Source organism: Neolamprologus brichardi, chromosome 6 (assembly GCF_056152115.1).
Source record: "Neolamprologus brichardi isolate AB-2024 chromosome 6, ASM5615211v1, whole genome shotgun sequence".
Taxonomy (NCBI): domain Eukaryota; kingdom Metazoa; phylum Chordata; class Actinopteri; order Cichliformes; family Cichlidae; genus Neolamprologus; species Neolamprologus brichardi.
Window position 1 is genome coordinate 34,291,955 of NC_142109.1, and position 22,586 is coordinate 34,314,540.

The following is a 22,586-nucleotide window of genomic DNA, read 5'->3' on the forward strand; positions in this document are numbered from 1 at the left end:
CTCACCTGAAACCCAAAGGTGACCTGGTCTTTCTGTTTTTGCCCCCCACAGTCTGGACCCGTCTGATATGTCCAACAATTGTTAAATCGGTTCTATTTGATGATCTCTTATTATTTTTTAAACTCACTTTTTAAATTCATCATTAGTATTTGTTATTAATTTTGATTTTTATATTTTTCCTGTCGCTGTTTTATTCGCTACCTTTTGATTTCTCACCTGATCACCTGCACTTCCTGCTCAGTACTGCCACTAACGCATCCATTTTTACACACAGAATAAATAAAAGCACTTTGGGACCGCCCATAAAGAACTGGGCTGTTCATTTGGTCTTCACACCTTTGGGTCAACTTCTGTTTTTTCCAAGTGTGCTGCACGGTTAAAGGTTACCTGATGGGACTGGATGTCCATCTACTAACCATCCAGTGTTAACGAATATCGGCTGGTTAATAGACGTAGGTTTAGCTCTCAGATGGCCCTCCTAAAAATCTGATTAGGCCACAGGTTAAACTAATTGGTACCTAATGCAGGAGAAACATTTGAAAGCCATCACAGTGATTCTTTCGTCCATCATGTGACTTTCAGTAGAAGTTTTCTTTTGCACTTTGTAAACTCCATTTATAAAGGTGCTATTTAAATTACACTTTGATTGCATTTTTATTTCAGTCAGAATAATATCAGGCGGCTTCTTTGGTCAAGTTTTTTTGAAAAATGGTGCAAATTGCACTTTTGTAACAGATAAAATTTTCTCCCAGTGCAGAAACCTGTGGAAGGATTAAAGACTAACACTGTCTTCTAAATTAAATGTTAATGATCTGATGGGAAAATAACTTTCACGTGGTCACCGATGCACATATCAAAAGGGAAAATGGCAAATTTCCCAAATTCTTCCATCAATTTTCCAATTCTGATCTATTTATTGATGTTTTTACACACGTTTTGCTCTGCTCTGAGATGCAGAGTGGAACGATTCTGCGACATTGACAAATTTTATATGTCATTCCTACAAAAAAACAAAACAAATAAAAAACAAAACTTTGTAATTTTCATACAGCCCCTCACAGAAAATCTACCAAAACATGAAAATCCACTCTTAGGTAGTTCACAGCAGCTCTCAGTGCTGTGTCTCCATCCATCCAAGTCTACCTGTGCTCTCAGCTTCCTGTACCAGGTGCTAATCAGGGTTAAATGCTGTAGTTAAGCAGAGTCATTGTTATGATGTCTTTAATCCAGTGAAACCTAACAGAAAGTGTTCAAAGACAGCTTTTCTTCATCTAAAATGATGACGCAGAAATATGTTTTACATATTAAATACTTATCCTCTGTGAAGTAATGACTGTAAGTCTCTCTGACACTATAAAAATGGTCACCACAAAAGCCTGATGGTTAATGATCATCCTGTCAAAGATGAGATCTGATGGGAGCTCATCAGCTAAAATTCAGATTAAGCACGATGGTGACGGGTGGTAACGTGCCCAAATGTTATTTCTGTTACCGCAAACCGGCGTCAGCTCGGGCCCGACGGTGACCGAGTTACTGCGTGATGGTCGGGATGCTGCGGGATCTCTTCATGATGAGACGCACCTCCACGTCGGGGAGGCTGTCCTGTTTAGTTTGGGCGCACCCCTCGTCCGCCGCGGCCATGTGCAGGTCGAAGCGCAGCGACACGGACTTCTTCCTCAGCTTGGGATTCCCCCTGAAGAAGGAGCCCTCCCACTGCTTTATCACCTTATCAATCTTCTCGGTCCTGGTGAGAGACGTTGGAGATGTTGGTAATAAACGGCGAATATGCAAACTGTAAACAGATTCTGTGAAATCAGATTCTTTACGTTTCTTTTGTTTGTGCAATGACTCGTCTTCTCTTTGAATTTGAAAATCTGTCTTTTCATCTAAGTGTCATTCATTCATTCTCATCCTTGCTGAGACAGATAGAGACTGCAGGGGGCAGCGACGGAGAGCGCTGATGCTAAAATGTGCTGAGCTTGAATTGCCCTAGATGTGGCCTTTGATAAGACATGATGTGAAACATAAAGAAGATGCGCCCTCACTCTGTGTTTTAATCATGATATAACACATCATTTTGTATCCTCATCAAACTATTTTTGAATTTTTGACACAGTCAATCAGCTTTCCATTGATTTACAGTGACCCTTCACTTTTAAAGAGACAAGTAGACCCAAGCCGTGTCAGCGAACTGCTCTGAAACTGCACAACAGAGCCTCTGGATCCTCTCATGCTTCGGGTTCTTTGGGGTTTCCTTTAATTTGTCTGCACATTCATAATGACACAACTGTCTGGGAGGGAGAGAGAGAGAGACCTTGCCTCAGCCCACTACTGCACTTTAAAGTGTGTCACAGCTGAAACAGGGTCAACTAACAGAGTGGTAGAAAAGTGAAACACAGAGGTTGCACATTTATGTGTGTTTGTTTTGGTTTGTTTTTGTGTCGGATGGTTTCCAAAGTGGGTTCGATAGTTTCAGTTTCATCTTTAATATTTTAACATCTCAGTTTTATTTAGCTTTGATGGTTTAAGCGTTTCTGTCGTTTTAGCTTATTAAAATATGGGCTTTACGTTCGGGGGTAGACTCCAAAAATTCAGAATGCATATTAAGGGAGGAGGTGGAGGTGGTCAACAAACTGGACTGGTCATGCAACACAGAGCACCTGTGCAAAAAAGCCCAAAGCCGACTGTACTTCCTCAGGAGGCTGAGGTCTTTTAACATCTGCAGGAAGCTCCTGAGGATGTTTTACCAGTCGGTGGTTGCTGGAGTACTTTTCTGTGCTGTGGTGTGCTGGGGGAGCAGCACAGCAAAGAAGGACTCATCCAGGCTGGAGAAACTAATCAGGAAGGCTGGCTCTGTGGTCAGCATGAAGCTGGACACTCTGGTGACAGTGGCAGAGAAAAGGACACTAAAGAAACTGCTGGACATTATGGACAATGCTGGGCATCCTCTGCACACGGCCATAAACAACCAGAAGAGTCTGTTCAGTGACAGGTTGCTTCTCCCAAAGACAAGAACCAGCAGACTTAAAAACTCCTTTGTCCCACACGCCATCAGACTGTTTAACTCCTCTCTGGAGGGGAGGGAGGGGAGACAGGAGGACAAAGGAGGGGGGAAACAACTAAGCTGTAGTGTCTCTTCACTTCACTGTGCAATTACCTTTTGTGCAATACTTTTGTTAATAGTCAACGGTGCAATAGACTCCATACTTGAAATGTGCAATTCACTTGTATTTTTATTTTTATTCCTATTTATTCTATTTATCCCCTTTGTATATTTTATGTATATATGTCTTTGTATATATATATATATATATATATATATATATATAATATTCTGTAACTTCTGTCGGTGCTGTGCTTTTTTGGAAACCAAATTTCCCAGAGGAACCCACCCGAGGGATTAATAAAGTTTTATCTTATCTTATCTTAATGCAAAAGTAAAGGGAAATTATTTGACGTTGGTTTATAGTCATGAGGAAAAAAATAATAACAGATGATTCTGTTCTGGACATCCAAGTGACTTTTCAGGCTCTGCTGGCTGCAGGTTTCCTTCTAAACAGAACATCTGCATAATGACTGAAACCAGCAACAGTTTCATTTCAATTTACATTCATTAATATGTAAATTGCCATGACCACTGATCAATGGTCATATGCACCATTCACAGCATTGTAAGATGGTGAAAGATGCACCCTTAGGCCTCCTCCTCAATTTCCATGTAAATGTATTCCTTGACTCCCCAGTCAAACCAGCGTTCCTCCCACTGATAACGCTACATCCAGATAAACAGATTTTTTAGGGACCTCCTCACCTGGATGATTGAGCATGCATCAAGACATAAAAAGGAAGTTTTCACAGGACTGCTTCCAAGTAACAGCCCATTTCTGCTAATCAAATCCACTTGATTCAACCATCAGCACTTCTACAAACAGAGTTGTGAGTGATGCCGTAAAAGCAGAGGCTTTGACAGTTTGATGGTCTGGAGCAACGATGTGAGTGTTAACATAATGACAAAGAAAGCCCACAATGACCTCAGACAGCAATCGTTGGTGCCCATCATTCTGGGAAAAGTTATCACACCATTTCCAAACAATGTGAAATCCTTTGCTCTACTTTCACAAGTGGAAAACATTAACGTTGTCCGTTTTCCCAGGAGTGGACGCCGCAGCGAATCCACACCGAGAAAACACAAAAGCTCCAGTTTCGACCCCACAGGCCTCAGTTAGCAACTTAAATGTTGAGGTTCATGAGAGTTCAATTAGAAATAGACAAAACAAGTATGACTTGTTTGGACGGGTTGCCAGGAGAAAGCCTGATCTCTTTTAAAATCAGTAGATGTTCTGGATAAAGTGAAAACCAAATGTAGTGATGAGGGCTCGTCTTGATAAACAAAACAAAAACCAAACAAAAGAAACCCGGCACATATAAAAAAATAAAATATTTCACTCCTACTATATCCCAGATATGCCGTGCCGATCATATGTCTTTAATTGCTTCAGCCTGCCCACGCTTGCTTTTGCATCTGCATCCATCTCTCGTCTGCTGTGACTGTGACTCTTTTATTCGCTGGGATCTCGCTGCTGCTTTTCCCACATCAGATGGAAATAATCACTCCTGATTGAAATGTAATATTTACTCTACTTTCAGCTTTGTGTTTGATCTCCACCTTTTCTTTTTTCCTAGCAGCTCCTTGCTACACTGTTTGACCAGCTACTGAGTTGTTGAGTAGGTTTGTCAGAGCTTTTCTGCTGGGAACAAGTGTCTGCCTGGACTAGAAATGAGCTTCTATGTAAGGTCAAACAAATTAGCCATGCACTAAAAGGCAGTGTAGAAGCAGGGTGAAAGACATCAGGTGATAGTTGTCTGTAGATCTTTCACTGTGATTGATTGACTCTAAAAATGTCTTGGCAATTATCTCCTAGTACACTAGTAATTTGAAGTCTGCAGTTACAGATGAAACACCAGTTTGCTCAGTAACTGCAGACAGACGCCTCACTCAGGAAGCAGCTCGGCGCACTGCTTTGAAGTTAAGAGCTGCACACTAGTGGATATTTCAGGCTCTGGTCACCTAGGTTACGCTAATGTATCAACCAGCCTGTCATATATCAATCAGTCACTTTTCCTGATGTTGATAGCTGTCGCCAGTAGTTATCTTACCCTTCATCACTTTCAGTCACTGACTTTCTCAGGTCTGTTGTTGCCACATCACTGCGATCACTTCCTTTGCTCCTGACAACTCTGATTAGTTTAAACAGTTTTATTTAGTTCTTGTTCATTTTTCCATTTTTTTGTGGGAATGTCTTTCAGCTCTTCATCACACAATGTTTCGAACATTTAACCTGCACGAAACTGGAATGTGACACAACAATCAGCTGCTGACATCAGCTAATCCTAATCTTATTTGCCAATCAGATATGCACACATAAGTCAGCAGGGTGCATTCTTACTTGTTATCTTTAGAGAGGAATGAAGGGCGAGGTGTAGTCTAATTAAAAAATAACAAGGTCAAACTATGCAAGAGGCCCTCCCAGCAATAGCACAACAAAATAATAAACACGGGTCGTCCATCTTTGATGTGGGCAAGCGCGGTCACCTGCAAAATGTAGAAAATAACAGGATCTTTGAAGCAAACAACAGCGCACTCAGGAGAAAGTGTGAGGACGTGACTGATAGTTGCTGGACTGGCAGAGCATCTGCGGTCTCTGAGGACATTATGCAAGCATGTATGCATGGCTGTGTCTGGGTCTGGTAATACCTGAAGCACGAACAAAGACTTCCACCCATGTCTCGTCCAACAATAACAGGTGTCACGCCCTGAAGCATGCATACCGGGCGAGTACCTCCACATCAAAGACAGGCCATTAAAGGAGGAGAATTCCCATGCAACCCAGTGAGGAATTACTCATGGGAACTTGTGAGCTAAATGTTTTTGCTTCTCCTAACTCGTTCGATGTGTGAAGGTATTTCTTCTGTTCGCCTAGACGTCGCCGGGGAGTGGAGTATGATGACTGCGTGCTTGTGAACTAATATAAAGACTCTAAATGAAAGAATTAAAGCTTCAGGAGATTACTTGAGTAAGATGTTTTAGTGTTCGCAATAGGGATTTATCTGTGTGATGTAATTAGCGGTTACTGTTAGAAAATGCCTAGGTTTCACACTCAAGCAGAGGCACTGACTGCAGGCCAAGGGGGAGCACAACGATCAATACTTACTCAATGGTGCCGTGACCCTCCGCGCTTTCTTGCACCACATTGCCTTGAAGAATCTCCTGAGTCTTCACAGTGGAGATTGGCAAGTCCTTATCTAGTTCTGGCTCTGCGAGAAGTCATTAAAGATAAACCATAATAAGAAATGACTGCAACAACTACTTTTCCATCAATAAAGAGGAATGCACCGAAATGACGAGACGCTTTTTGGCCAAAAAATAAGATTACTGATGCGACCCAAAGAAATTTACATATCATTTGTTCCCATGGAAATTACCTGAACCTCTCCTTTGAAGCTAAACATAACACCGGGCTCATGTTACACACTATATTTGCCTGTTCTATATTTATACAGTAATCAAAATGTCCTGCAGCATATTTGCAGAGCTTTTTGTTATTTTTTCCCTGTACATTCAAGTCCATTGACATCTCTTGTAGTATTCCCCGTCTGCCCACCTGGTGTCCTGTGTTTAAGTCCTTTTAAGGGTTTTAGCTCTTTCTGTCAGTATGATGTGACATGTCCCACTCAGTGCTGCACAGCTGATTTTTCTCATGAGGCCCATACACTGTATATAAAAGATGGACATAGCCACTGTGACGTTACCTGCCGGTTTTGGTGTTAGCATTTAAGCTATTGTGTTGGTTTCTGGAGCCAGAAGTCACCATAATTAAAAAGAAATAGGTTGGAGTGCTAAATTGTAACGCTATCTAGTTCTGTTAGCACACTGCATCAATACATTTTGCAGACAAAACACTTATTCCCACATAGCAAAATTGGTATGGCCCAGATCTGGCCCACACAATATGCTTACACATTCTTTGCACATACCGCAAAGAATGACGGCCCTTTGGTGGCCCAGATCTGGATTGGCAGAGGTGGCCCACACATGGGCCAGCACAAGGCCAGTTGCAGACACACCGGTGGTCCTGTGCTGGCCCATGTGTGGATTACCTCTGGCAAACCTGATCTAGGCCACCAAAGGGCCGTCATTCTTTGCACATACTGCAAAGAATGACGGCCCTTTGGTGGCCCAGATCTGGTTTGCCAGAGGTGGCCCACACATGGGCCAGCACAAGGCCAGTTGCAGACACACCGGTGGTCCTGTGCTGGCCCATGTGGGGATTACCTCTGGCAAACCTGATCTAGGCCACCAAAAGACCGTCATTCTTTGCGGTATGTGGGCCATGTGTAAGTTGTTTACAGCCACAGGTCAGTTGCAGACACACTGCTGGCCCTGTGCTGTCAGCCTAATGTGTCACATTGGCTCATTTAATTATGACACACTGTATGAGAGACACCTTAAATCAAAGAGGGACTGGTTTGCTCCGCACAGCGACGTAAATGTGCGTCTTACCTGTGAGTATCACCAGGCTTCGCTGTCTGTACAGTATGCTTTTCTTCAGCCCATTTTCTGTTGGGAGGAGTGAAGGTATGTCAGGGAGGGGCTCTGACTTGGGTTCGTCGGGAGTAACGGCGAGGTCACTGAAGCCATTTTCAAGTCCGTTCTCCTTTGGCTCCACGACTGAAGACCTCCATGGCCGCAGAACCATCGGCTGTGCAGTACGACCCATGTATCTGCAGGCACATAAAGATGTAAAGATGTGTAATATACGTACGACTCGGACGGCGGGAGGGATCTGTGGAGGCACTATATCCCTTGAAGTCTGATTGTTTCCATGTTTGACACCAAGTTGTCATATCATGAGTTCACAGTTCGTTACTTTCGCTTCTCTGTAGAATAAAGGATACAGCACCTATGGTTGTAAACAGACTGCTGGTCGTTAGCTCTCCACTCTGCGTTCATATCCACAGTAATGTTCTGTAGAAGCCACGACTGCTAATACATGTTTATGCAGGCAGGAGGTCTGTCTCAAATTAAAGCCATTATAACTTCCTGAAGTTACTACTAATTTTCAAGTCGTTTGATACTTCCATACCACCCCAACTGCTTCTTAGTCATCTGCTTTCATCGTGTCATTTTAATTCCCAGGAAATTCCCATCCTTTATGCTAATGTGAAACGAAAAGCAGATTAGCTGAAGACTGTGGGAGGGATAAACACAGAAAAGGCAAAAAGAAAAGTATCAATTTAAGTTTGGCCAACTGGAAACACATGAACAGGTTTAATAAAAAACAACTGAATGGATTTTTATTCACAACAAGGTGCTTTATACTGTAAAGAAACCCCACCAAACAATCCTCTAAGAGCAAGCACGTGGCAAACATAAAACCAGGCCTCAAACCAGCACCTCTGTTAGGGCCAGTGTTGCCAACTCAAGGAAAATCGCTATTGGCTGTCCTAAAAGTCACTAGAAGTCGCTAAATGACCTCATCGCCTAATTTGCATAATTGGTCTTGCTAATGTAATTGTAACCTACGTTGTTGGAGAGAGAAATAACATCGTGGAAGAGACATAAAGTGAGTAAAAAACATCCTAAATGCATTTAGAATTTATTTAGAAATACAAATTTAATTTCTTTTAGCAATTATTGTTTTTTTAATGTCACAATTCCAACCCTGCTCCTTTACCCGGGCTTGGACTTAAGGCATTAAGTCGTTTTAAACCTTGTGATCCACAAAACAGCGTAACAGTAAAAGAAGAACTGACTGCACTACAGTCAGTGCAGGAGCAGCGGCTTCGCTCATGCACGATTCATTTGCAGTTTGGACGCACAGGTGTGAACATCTCCTGCCCTGATAGCAGCTGGGGGAGGGCTATCCTCCGCCCGTGAGCGCTTTGGCACGGGTGAGGTGCACCGTCCCAAAGCACAGCTGCTTGTTGAGAGTAAGAGCGATACGCGCTTTCACATCAAAAAATTGTCATAAATAAGTCTCCAATAATACCAGAAAAAGTCGCCAGATTTGTCGCTAGTCGCTTTTTAGAAAAAAAAAAGTCGCTAAGGGGGTCTGAAAACTCGCTAAATATAGCGACAAAGTCGCTAAGTTGGCAACACTGGTTAGGGCTGTCAAAAAGGAAATCCTCAGATGTTAATCAGTACTAAAAATTGCTTTTAGATGTTCCAAAAAAGTTGATTCTGTTCATCTGGACGTAGAGTTTTCAGTGGGAGAAATGTTTCGTCACTCATCCAAGTGACTTCTTCAGTCGACTGCAGGTTTCCCCAATCTTATAAATTGGAGGTTCATTTTCAACTATGCACACAATTTGGAAAACATGAAGCTCATGAAGTGTAACAGTAACATCACTCAAACTCAGATGTCATCGTTCTGCACACTTCGTTCACCTGCAGAAACACCGGACGTCAAAATGTAACATCCTGACTGCCAATTAGCCTCGCTCATGTTGCGCCTGTTTAAACTCCGCTGGAAGAACAATTCAGTGGGTGAAACGAGCACAAACGAAGAACGTAACGTCACACTTGGAAGGATGATGAATATGAGAATCAAAAGAATTGGAAATTATAATAAGTCGTTTAAAAAAAAATATAGCTATTAATACACGGTTTGATGTTTTTACCACACGAGTGTTTCTTTGATGTTCTATAAGACATAAGCATAGAACAGCAGTGTGTATTATTTTGGGGGGAGGATTCAGTTTGAATAGAGAGAGCATTGTTTTGAGGCCTTTGATGTGTGGAGTTTTGACGAAGCATCTGTATTCAGAGTTTGGAGAAACTGAGCCACAGTTTCTAGAAATTTGGGAACTATTATCAGCAGAACTACCTTTCTGACATTACTGTTGGTAACGTTGCGCTATCATTTTAAAAGTTTGCTTTGTGTTTTGCGTACTTGTGAAGGTTGGCAGATGTTAGCATGATAACAGTGAGTTGGACAGAGCATCCAAAGTGTGTGCTCAGGTTGTGAGAGCAGCACAGTGCAATGTGTCCTACGACCTCACTGAAACACGAGCGTGACTTCTGTTGTTGCTATTTAATAATTCATCTACTATATTAACACAGTGTGGTGCAAAAGACAATAGCGACGTATTCTCTGGACTGAGCAGATGATCTAAAAGTATTACGTCTTCCAACAATGTTGTCTTCGACGGCTGCTCAAGATCACATATTGGGATCGCGTTACCAATGAAGAAGTATATCGCCGTGCGGGAGTAGAGCCGCTCCATGTCCAAGTTGCCAAGCGTCGGTTCAGATTTGCCGGTCACATCCTTCGGCTACCGGACCCGAGACCTGCCCGTGTCGCGGTTCTGTGGAACCCGAAGAATGGAAAGAGACGGCGAGGAAGACCTAAAATAACATGGAGGAGGACTTTCCTTGAAGATTTATGTTCAGTCAAACTGTCATGGGATGAAGCAACAACTGCAATAGACCGAGTTCGATGGCGTTCTCTTGTCGCCCGATGCGCCGATCGGCGCGGGAGGATCTAAGTCTAAATCTAAGTAAGTCTAAAAGTATTGTGGCGTGACCTTTCAGAATAATCTTTTGTGCTTTTTATTCGGTAAATATTTTATGCGCTGAAGCTTCAGTGAGACTTGTTTTTAATGCATGCAGATGCTCTGCTCTCCTTTTTTTGTTGTTTTATTGTGTTTTATCCCACTCAATGCCGCCCTTCTCAAATGTCCGGTCCTTGCGTCATCGTCTTTAATCTATAGAGATGAGACAAATCAAAGGCAGCACTCCACTCTGCCCGTAACCTATGTGGCATAAAGTCAAAGTGATGTCTCCTAGCTATAAAAGGTCCGCAGTGCGGTTGATGCAGCAAATGTGTTGAAGCATCTCAGAAGAGTCTAGCGTCCAAATGGAAGGAGATAATTAAAGGCCGCGTCAGGTGAGCTAAATATTCCCCCATAAAACAACTTGGCGCTTGCAGAAAAAGCCAGACAAAGACGCCTCTACTGTCTGGATTCTGTCAGCTCATGTAATTAAAGACACAGCTGCATTTTCAGGCTATGAATCGGAGAGTTTGTCATCTTCATTTCAGTTTAATAGAAACGTTTATGTGCCACTATGTTGTGTGGGCGGACAGCAGGGCCTGAGTGCGTCTCAACTTGCAATTATTGTGGATTTTTAATTTGTATTCAGGTAAATTCAACATAATCCAAAAGATAAAGGTTAAGATTTGAAAGCTTGACAGCTCAAGTTAAAGAAAACAATCAAGAAGTAATTTTGTTTACTTTGTGCATTACTTCTGACAATGAGGTTTCTAACTCGCTCACGGCACTAAAGCGCGTGCCAAGTTTGTCAGACTCTGCTGCTTGATGCGCGATCTTTTTCTTTTTCTCAAGGAAGACATTTCATTAAACTGTAAAGACAAGGAAGACATTTCATTAAACTGTAAAGACAAGGAAGACATTTCGTTAAACTGTAAAGACAAGGAAGACATTTCGTTAAACTGTAAAGACAAGGAAGAACTCTAAAACCACAAAATTCCAGCTCAAATATCCCTCCTGTCTTCTTTTAAGATTCCTCGCCCTTTGTCTCGCGCTCACCTTCCCTCCTCGCGCTCCAGCAGACGGCGGTAAGTAGCAATCTCTCTCTCCAGCCTCATCTTAGTGTTGAGAAGCTGGTTGTGGCGCTGACGCTGGGTGGCCAACCCGCTCCTCACCTGCTCGAGCTCGCTCTCCAGCCCAGCGATCACCTGGGAAAGATCCTGCAGCTGGCTGGAGTAGAGCCTCTGGGTGTGCTGGAGGGACGTTTCCAGGCCTTTCTCCTAAACGCCAGAGAATAAAGACCTGTTTGGATCATGACTTGATGGTCTTTGTTTTTGTTTAAGGAATGCAGTGAATACAAAAGGCTATTAAATAAAACCATTTTACAAATTCACCTAAATATATCAAGACTTTTAAAACTTTAGTGTCAACAATGAAATGAAACGCTTTAGCGCTCAGAGCCAGAGCTCTCCAGATGGAGCGGTTAGTGACGACGGTAAACTGAGCGTTTTTAAATTTAAGCGGGATTCTGTGCAGCTTTTTAATTTATCATCAACCAGCGAAATTAAAGTCATGACTCTTTTCCCAGTCTTAATAATTAGGTGCTTCTAGAAAGCATTTGACATAGAAGAGGAAATGTTACGCTGCTCTGTGGGCATCCGAAAGGCCTCACTTTGTTAACTAGTGCAGCGGTCTCCAACCTTTTTTGTGCCACGGACCGGTTTATGCCCGACAATATTTTCATGGACCGGCCTTTAAGGTGTCGCAGATAAATACAACAAAATAAAACTAGTACCAGTACCTTTATTTATTCATAACACACGTGAAAAGACCCAGGAAAACCGAGTTAACGATAAAAACGATAACAAAATCACGCTGAAAACCGATAAAAACCCTGAAAACTAAACATTTCACACCTGAGCCTCAACTCTCGCGGCCCGAACTCTCGTGGTACCAAACGATTCACAGACCGGTACCGGTCCGAGGCCCGGGGGTTGGGGACCGCTGATCTAGTGTATCAAATTGACAAGGCTAAAAACTTAGTTAGGGCTGGATCAGGTGACTAGCAGTTTAACGCTTGTTTTATGCTGTTCTTGTCTTTCTTTGTCTCCTCACCTTCAAACTGTCTAAGCCTCGTTCTATTGAAGGTTTCTTCCTGTTAAAAATGAGTTCTTCCTTCCCACCATTGCCAACCCACAGTTCACAGGGGTTTGTCTGATCTTTAGAGGTTTTTTTCTAATCCCGTGGGTTCATTCACATCCAAAATGTAAAATTACATTAAAGCAGCAGTTGGGAATTAAATAAACTGAACTGAAATTAAACTGAATGAGTTTTTTTTAATTCCAGTTTTCATTCCTTAGATTTTCCATGAATTGCAGTTATGGAATCAGTTGCACAATGTTTATGAAAGCAGCTCTGAAAATGAAAAAATAATAATGAAGTATCGGTGATTGAAAGATAGAAACCTTACGTATATCTTGGCACAGATGTATTAAAACTCCCTTTAGTTGCTAAACTGAAACGTTACGCAAAAACAGTATTTTTTCTTGTTATTGTCGTCTTTTCACAGGCAGTCTGCCATGTGGTGTTGAAGCAGTGTTAACAGTGTGAATCATAACTTCAGATATTTGTTTTTTCTTACCAAAGCATGTAGGGTCTCAATCTCCACTTGCAGCGAGTGCCACTGCTTCCTGGCCTCGGCTAGCTCGGCCCGTGCCTCCCTCAGGGCGGAGCCGCCGAGGCTCACCTGCGCCCACGCTGCCTCCTCCTGCACAACGAGAGGGGAGCCAGATGTTTAAACAGGTGTGAATCCCACCACCACCCTTTTAGCCAAACACTCACACACCTACCTATTTTTCCCTCATAGAACACACTCAAGTGGTTTCATATTTGTGTTAATGTAAAGTAGCCGATGAGATGCAATTGTTGGGTTTAATATCTGTACTATGTAAACGCAACAGCGGCCTGTTCACACAATGACACACACACACACCTCATGAGTAAGTACTTTTCCCCACTGGCGCTGTCAGACAACACAGAGGCGAAGCAGTCACAGGTGGTGCCTTTGGTGATGTGTGTTTCAGTGCAAGGTAAACAGACGGCGTGTACACACAGCTGTCCACACACTGCACAGCTGTGAGGCGTTTCACACCCTTCGTCCTCGCCCCGTTAAAACGCAGCAGAGCGGTGAAGCTGTCTCGGCACTTATGACAATATTTTGACAGATAAAACAAAGTTACGCAAGATACTTCCTGTATAATTTGTTACTTCACTGACTCCATTTATCTGTTGCAACAAATTAAAAAATGATCTTTAATCAAGGAGACTGAAATCAGCAGCTCATTGATGATAACACCGGCAAACAAGACCTGACCTGACAGTGGATTTAAAAGGGATTACTTACATATGCTTGCATATACATCGATTTTTATTTGAAACTTGAGCATACACTTGAAGCGAGCTATATATGACACCTACATCATACACATATATCAACTATATCCAACAGAAGATAAGTAGTAGAAGTAAAATCCAAACAAAAACTCTTACAGAAGAGGTTGTGTTGGTGTTATGTTATATTCAGTGTTGGGAAGGTTACTTTTAAAATGTATTCCATTACAGATTACATGCCCCAAAATGTATTCTGTAACGTATTCCGTTACGTTACTCAATGAGAGTAACGTAACGGAATACTTTGGATTACTTAATATATTATCATGCTGTTTACAACTACGTGAATGTACTATTGCTGTGATTTATTACTGTTACTGAAGGTCCGCGGCTCCGAACCGTAGTAAAGGGACCTCTGGCTAATACGGTGGGTTCTGTGTCGGCTCGTAGCTGAAAACTAGCTTTACTTTGTTGTCTGGGTCAACTTTGCTTGTGAGACAGAGAGAGGCGTTGAAAGGCTGCTCCAACGGAACTTATTGTTTTTGGAGGAAAACACGAACACGGTGTACAGTCGAGTCTTAATAGCTTACTTACAACTGGGCTCGTCAGGCACTCTTCTTGGCTGCAGTGGTTATTATTATATTTACATGCTTCCAGCTCCCGTTTTTGCTCGATGACAGCTCGTACTTTTCCTTTTTCTCCCTCCCTCGCTCACAGACACATAACGTGTATGGCAGTCCATTCTCCCTGCAGCACGGACTACACTGCCTATGATGCTACATTCTTTAGAGCTATACCTGTAGCATTCTGCCTATTAGCTTAGCACAACAACAACAGGCGCTCTCTCACCCAGGAAACACGCAGAGAGAGAGCGTCACCCTGTAACCATGGCAACCGTAACGCTGCCGCCTGGAACAACAGAACGTAGCTGTCAAACAAAACCCAAACAGTCCTGACCCGCCACAATATGAAACAGGGAAGTACCGCCGTGTAATCCATTTATTTCAACAAAGTAACTGTATTCTAAATACCACCTTTTTAAACGGTAACTGTAACGGAATACAGTTACTCATATTCTGTATTTTAAATACGTAACGGCGGGACATGTATTCCGTTACTCCCCAACACTGGTTATATTACATAAGAACATATCAGTGAGTTATTCATGAGGCCGTTATATGTGGAGCATGTTGACGCTGAAATCTGTTCTTGGAGTTAAATTATTATGTGTATTATATTACTGGGTTAATATTATTGTTCTGGAACAGCTCATTCATGTGTGCGCTTTATATACTGTTGACATGTGCTTGGGTAAATATTTGCATTTGATCTGCTTTCGTATGCGGTACATTTTTTTAAATTCTACAGTTTTTTGTTCTTATTTCTGTTTTTTTGCTTTTCTTTTCATCCTGTTATGTTTTTAATTTGTGCATCATACTGTTCGTTGCCTGGTCAGACTCACGCTTGCGTACCGTGAAACATCAGTGCACCACATTTTCCTCACTTATACAGCATTATAAAAGACTTAAGTCTTTTCATCTTCATTTCCAGTAGCAAGAAAACTGCAGAATTACATTATTACAGTTATACAAAGCTTAAATTGCATCTGCTGCGATTCCAATCCAGGCTTTTAAAAAAATCTAAATATAAACTTTTGTTTGTTCAGAGACAACTCCAATTGGCGCCTTTAAGCTTAAAGAGCTTTACTGCCATTGAACGTGATGACAGAAGTCATGCATGAATGGAGGTTTGGATTCTTTAGTCTATTTTGCACTCAGACTTTGACATTTCATAAGGTAAACATTGTAAATGTTCTGCTCTGTATAATCTTACACGGTATCCAGACAGCTCCTCCTAAAATTAAACCGACATATTATTATATTATCTTTCTGTCTTGTGGAGCTCTTTATACTTTGTTTCAGCAACCAGACTACTGTCTCTGAAATAACCTATTACTGCTGCGCTTTTTGGCACTTTGAACACCATAAAGTGATTGTCCAGTGTGCAGAAGCAAATGCTGATGTCTACTCAGCTGAAATCTCCAGAACCAGGCAGTTCACTTAAGATTTAAAACAGATAATTATTCGGCAGAGCTGCAGAAATTAGGATAGATTATTTGCCAAATACATATTTGGCAAATAATCTATCATAATTTCTAATATTTTTGCTTGCTTAGTTTAATTAGAAGGTAAAATACAGACAGAGTAATGCTGTACAGATGGGAGTCGTGGTCCTGGGTAACGAATTCTTAGTCTTCCTTTGTTCCTTAGTTCCTGGTTATAATCTTTGGTTGTCCTGTTCTTTATAGATTTTTCAGTTTAGTTCCATTCTCATTTTTTGGTCGTTTAGAGTTTAGTTTCACACTTTTGTGTTCATTTGTGTCTGTTTCCCCATTCAGTTTTATTTCACTTCCTTTTTTATTTCGATAAGTCATCTGTCCTTGCGCCTTGCATTCACTTTACTTCCCCTCGTCTCATCTTCCCCATTTGTTGTGCTTCCTACAGCTGTGTCCAATTCCCATTATCCCTCAGTGTGTGTATAAGCCCAGTCAGTCCTTTGTCGGTGCATTTGTTATTCCTTCCTGTCCCGTTTCCTGGTTGGTTTGTTTTTTCCTCCTTCTGGATTTAGTTACCTTTCGGACTTTGTTTTCCTTGAACTGTCTACACGTGCTCATTAAAGGTATTCTTTGAGTTTTCCACCTGCCCGTGTGTTAGTCTGACTTCTGGAGTCCACATCCACACATAACAGGACAACAAGAAGCGGTTGTCCATGTATTGATGAATCAGTTAAAGTATATTAACTGCTCACGCCCCCCACAAAACAATTCATTTTAGCTACGCAAACGTTCCTTGCCTTAATTCCTACAGATTAGAGGAAAAGAAGAACTCCTCTGAAACAAGCGAAACGCAGTCTTTGAATCTAAAATCTTGATTTTTTTATTGCCGTGTTGTCAGCTCTTGACTGCTGCATTGTGCTGCTGTTAGTGGGTCTGATGTAAACAGCAGAACTTAATAAAACCTGCCCTGATTTAGTGCCGTGGTCGCTCTCAGCCCTTGGCGAAGGCACTTTATTGTTGCTGTCAGACCAAAGTCATGGTGCCGTGGAATAATAAACAGCTTCTGGACTGTGTTTTTCCCAGAAAAGAGGCCAGCTGAGCTACAATAAGAGTGGAAACGTCAAAACAAAACAAAGCTGCTATTACTAGACACAGGATGAGGATGCTTAGGTTGTATTTTGGGTTGTAAATATTTAATGAAGGTGAGGGATCATTCACACAGACCACCACTACTGTGTTTAGATGATGAGAGAAAAGAGACAAACACACAAATCTGCACACAAACAGGCCATATAGCAAGGAAGGAGAGGTTTCAAGCTTTTTACCCCAGTCAGCAAACACCAGCGGGGCACATGCATCACCCTGCCTGTGGGACAGCCTGGAGTTGGTCCTGAGGGCGTGTCGGACCGGCACAGATCAGGACCGTTGTCCTCAGAAAAGACAAGTGAAGATTGTGTAAGAGTGGATGCGTACCTCGCTGAGGGCTCCTCTGTTTGTTCTGGATGCTGCTGCTGCTCCAGCTCCAGCATGAGGAGGCCCGACCAAGCCGGGGGCTGGATTTGAGATGGCGCCCAGGCCGAGGTGTCTCTCCCCCGGGCTGGGGAGTCTGCTCTGTTCGCACTGCGCTCTGATTCGGTCGAGGAGCTGGGTGAGCTCCATCCCTGTGCCATCCTCCTCCTCCCCTCCTGCTGCTGCTGCTGCTGCCGTGGCCGTCGCTAACAGAGCATCACAGGAGCTGGCCCGCTGCAGCTGCAGAGCCCGGGCTGCCTGCAAAACAGCCAACCAGGGGGAGGGAGAGAGAAAGGGAGCAGAGAGAGAGAGGGGAGAGTGAAGGATGGTAAAAAATACAAGAGAGACAAAAAGAGAGATGAGAGTTGGATTAAAATAAATTGTGAATGAAAAAAGGTGAGTAAAATGCAAAGGAGAAAAAAGTGGGAACACATGTGGAGAGACAAGGAGAGAAAGAGGAAGCAGGGATCAATACCACATTTATGCACAAGTGTGTGCACGACAGGATCCTGAAAGTGAGGGAGGGGAGTATTAGTCAGCAGGAATGAGAAAATGAAGATAAGGAGGGAGGAAAGAAAAGATGGAGGAGGGACGGACGAGGTCACGGTGAAGTGTTTCTCACACAAGGGAAAAAAGCGCTCGTGCACACCCAGTCATTACAGGACTATTATGTCGAGGTTGGAACAGATCACTTATAATTTACGTGTTATTATAACAAGTATTCCTATAATTACAGATCTAAACAGGACTATTACGCACATTCTATATATCATAACCACTTAAGGGTCATGTAGCGTTCACGAGTGAAGGGACAAACAAAGACTGTGCGGAAATTGTTTTTCATCCTGTTTTTAATGTGAGAGTTCGAGATGCAGTTAATAGACAGTCTCTTGAAAATGTGCCTCATCATGTACCTCTTTTCCACAGCCACTGACAATAAAAGCTTCAAAGGCCTTAAGTTTGTTCCATGCCGATGGCAGCTTTTTGGCACCACAATGTTTTTGCAGTGGAAATGTGTGAAAACTGGTTATAGACTTGTAGGGGCTGGTTTCTGCTCTTTTCCAGCCCCTACAAGATGACAGTTTGAATCCAGCACCAACAAGAAAATGTCAACTCATTCCTCCATACATGCAGGTACTGTAATTTCCCGCCTCTTCTCTTCTTCTTCCTCTACTCTGTCTCAGAATTACGGAGTTTTGCAGCCTGAATGTTCTCGCTGAAGTTATAGGGGTGAGCTAGTTTCTACTGTGCATGCAGATGGAAAAGCACAGGAGGACAGAAAAGAGACCAAAGTTAAAAAGACGAATGAGAAGGCAAGACAGAAGAACATTTAATGACCTCAAATTCCCGGTGCATCTCCTGCAGCTCTGTCATGGAGCGGTGAACCTCTGCGTGCAGGATCATGCTGCTGTGATCTGCCGTCCTCTTGGTCTCCCTGAGCAGAGCCACCTCTTCCTCCAGACGCCTGGTGTTCCTCTCTTCGGTCTCGCACCTGCGAGGGGATATCGACACACGTCAACCTAGTTTTATTATTTAAACAGTAAAATGCATGAACACACCAACCACCCGGCATCCATTCACATTGTTTTCTGGGGGGGAACTTGCATTTTTGAGGCCATTACAAAAATATGAATTCATCCCAATTTCAACCTTGAGCTAAAAATGCCTGCTGAGCAATTTATGATTGATTAGAGGACCAGCTAACATCTAACTGGTGCAAAACCAGTCCAGGGTAGCATCTGCTTTAATCTGGTTCAGTTCAAACTGGAAGTTTAGCAGATCATGTGCAGCCAATGTTTAATAAAATGGAATAAGCTGATAAACGCAGCAGAATAAGATGAAAGACGTCACATGAATTAAAATTAATGAATAATAATTCAAGTTAAATTCCAGGTTTTTCTTTGATTAATCCTGATTTTTATATAATCTTCTAATTTAAAACATTTGAAAGGTACTTTATAGATGACAAAAAGTCAAAAGCTTTTTGTGTTTTATTAAAAATCACTGCTTGCAGCCTACCTGGAGTACCTTCAGGACTCACCACAGGGTCACAGCTCACACTGTGGCAAGCATTTAAATGTGCATCAAATGTTTGATCTTTGTATTGAAATCTGTGTTGTAAGATTCAACCTTTGCTTTTCCAGTTAACTGTTTCAGAGAAGTGTAAACGACGACTAGGGTTAAAGATGTGTCATTTGTATTTCAACTTGTAAATCTGATGAAAACATCTTGATTAATCCTGGATTTGTGTGTGAAATGCTCATATGCACTGTTTGTGACATGCCAGGGTCCAAAGTGGCGCAGTGATCAACAATGCTCCCTCACAAGAGGAAGGATCTGGGTTTGAATTTTGCAGCGGATGTATGGACAAAGTCATGTTTTATTTATCGCTCCAGCTCGAGACCGAGCTAATTTAGCAACTGACATGACTGAGTAGGGCAATTTGACAGTAAACTAAGAAAACACCCCAGAAATTCTTATCATTGGTCCAGACAACATGGAGGAAGATCGCAGAGAAGGTTGATGTGACAGGGTGAGACAGAGACAGATGATCCCTAAAAAGACCAGGCAGGAGGAAGAAGAGGGCGACAATGACAACACGACAAGCATTTTTGAGAAACATGTAAATAAGGTCACCTGATCCCTGGTACTACCACCTGAGGGTCGGTATAATCCACACTCAGTTTTTCCTCTTGGACAGATTATTGTAAAGCTCTTTTACAAGCTATTAATCAAAAATCGATCAATAGACTTCAAATCACTCAAAATGCAGCAGTAAGACTTTTTTCAGGAACTAATGAAAATGTCTAAAAATATTACACAGATTTTACTGACTCTACACTGGCTGTTCATTAGTTTTAGAATTGTTTCCAAGATTTTGCTTCTTACTCTTAAAGCTCTTTGTGGCCTTGTTCCAGAATACACTGGAACCCTGTGCCAACCAGCGCATGGCCCGAGATCCTCAGGCAGGAACCCGTTAACTGCTCCCACCTCACACTTAAAGACAAAAGTAAATCCAACTCAATTTAATTCAACTTTAATTTTATAGCGTGAAATCAAATCTATCGCCACAAGGTGCATTTGTAAGGTAAGGACCCAATAATAATAAAGAGAAAACCCAAATAATCAGACGACCTCCTGTGGTGACATACTTGGCGACAGTGGGAAGGAAAAACTCCCCTTTAAAAGAAAGAAACCTGTTAAAACCATCTGCCACAATTCATTTGGTTCGACGGAAAGAAAACTGGACAAAAGATGAAAATCAACAGGGAGCTAGTTCCACAGAAGGGCTAATCTTTTAACCTTTAATTTTATTGCATGAATTTTATTGAATCCCCTTGGATTCAAATAACTTTGTCAAGGCTGTGCCGGCAGACGTGTGGAGTGCTGAGAGAAAAAAAGAGAGAAATATATATACTAATCTCTCTTCCACAGCATGTCTTTATCCTGTCTTCCTTCTCTCACCCCAACCAATCACAGCAGATGGCCCCGCCCCTCCCTGAGCCTGGTTCTGTTGGAGGTTTCTTCCTGTTAAAAGGGAGTTTTTCCTTCCCACTGTCGTCAAAGTGCTTTCTTATAGGGGGTCATATGATTGTTGGATTTTTCTCTGTATGTATTACTGTAGGGGCTACCTTACAATATCAAGCGCCTTGAGGCGACTTTTGTTGTGATTTGGTGCTGTATAAATAAAATTGAATTGAACTGAACTGAGAAAGAACCCAAGTGCAGGCTCTGACAAATGACGTATTGCGAGTGAGCTTTAATTACAGCGGGGAAAACGAAACACAAACAAAAGCTGAACATCGCAGCAACTAAACTGAAACAAAACCTAAACTGGGTGAAACTCAAGTGATACAAAGGAACAAAAGCCTGGGATTAGAAACTGGAACAAATGGAACATGGAGCCTGGAACACAGAGAAATGCAACCGGTGAAACAGACAAACCACCAACGTACAGACAGGAAGACACAGGGCTTAAATACACAGGCAGGACAATGAGAGGATGGTGAACAGGTGGAAACACAGCTGGGACAAATCAGACATAATGAGACAAAGGAAGCAAAACAGAATACACTAACATAAGACAGGGACTATCAAAGTAAAACAGGAAGCATGAGACATTCGCAGAGACGCAGACACTGGCTGTATCCCAATTCAGGGTCTGCAGCCTTAAAGGCCACATTTTAAGGCCGATTACGTCACAGTGGCACACCGAAGGCTGTCCCAATTCGAAGGCTGCTCGAAATGCGGCCCTCAAATGCGTCCTTCATTTCCCTGAATTTTAAGGACGTGGTGGTGTAGACTTCGTGGCCCAACATATCCCAGAATGCATAGCGCGGCGGTGGGTGTGGATAAAAAAAAACGGTGGATGAGGGGCGCCCGAAGAGTAAACTTTAAGTAAGTACTGAATATTATGTCACTTATTTATGTGCAAATGTTTAATAACGAAGAACATTAAAACATTCCTGTTGGCCACATGTCGGCAAAGTCATGTGACATTAGTGACGTTTGTACTAACTTGGTTTTAAAGCCTTTACTTTAAAATATACGCCGTTCAATAGCTGAGCTTAATCTTACAGAGAATGATCAAAGCTCATGTAGAAACAAACAAACAAATGAACAAAAGATTTTCTCCTTCATTTCTGTCAAACAAAGCTGTATGAAACGTTTCCAGCTGTTAGTATCATGGTTGCTAGGCAACCTGGGCAGCGCGACGGAGGCTAGACCGTCCCATTTCACAAGCCTCACACATCCTGCCTTAGCGGTCTTTGAGTGCGCGGCCCTTGAGGACCGTCAAGGCTGCGTACTTTAAGGCTGCAGACCCTGAATTGGGATACAGCCTCAGAGACACGGACTAGACACTGAGACATGACTGACATGATGCACCGTGGAACACAGTGAGCGAAACTAGGAGATAGAACAACAAATATAGTATAAACAGAAACCCAGCCACGAATAACAAATAATCAAGGAATATAACTTAATCAAACACAAAACACTGGGTCACAGACTCAGTGCCATGACAAACTTAAAGAAGTGCAGTTGCTTCCTTCAAGCTTTAAAGACCGAAAGATCTACA

The 22,586-nt window shown here is 42.3% G+C and overlaps 1 protein-coding gene across 1 annotated transcript in view; it reads right to left on the reverse strand.

Moving 5' to 3' along the window:
• Nucleotides 1-589: 589 nt before the first annotated feature.
• Nucleotides 590-22,586, reverse strand: part of krt222 (keratin 222) — a 30,035-nt gene continuing 8,038 nt past the window's right edge. Inside the window, exons 3-9 of the mRNA XM_087842185.1 lie at nt 18,845-18,998; nt 17,471-17,764; nt 13,193-13,318; nt 11,611-11,831; nt 7,562-7,782; nt 6,213-6,315; nt 590-1,744 (exon numbers count right to left, since the gene is read on the reverse strand). Coding sequence (XP_087698311.1) covers nt 1,531-1,744; nt 6,213-6,315; nt 7,562-7,782; nt 11,611-11,831; nt 13,193-13,318; nt 17,471-17,764; nt 18,845-18,998 — 1,333 coding nt within the window. The 3' untranslated portion in view covers nt 590-1,530. The remainder of the gene's footprint in view (nt 1,745-6,212; nt 6,316-7,561; nt 7,783-11,610; nt 11,832-13,192; nt 13,319-17,470; nt 17,765-18,844; nt 18,999-22,586) is intronic.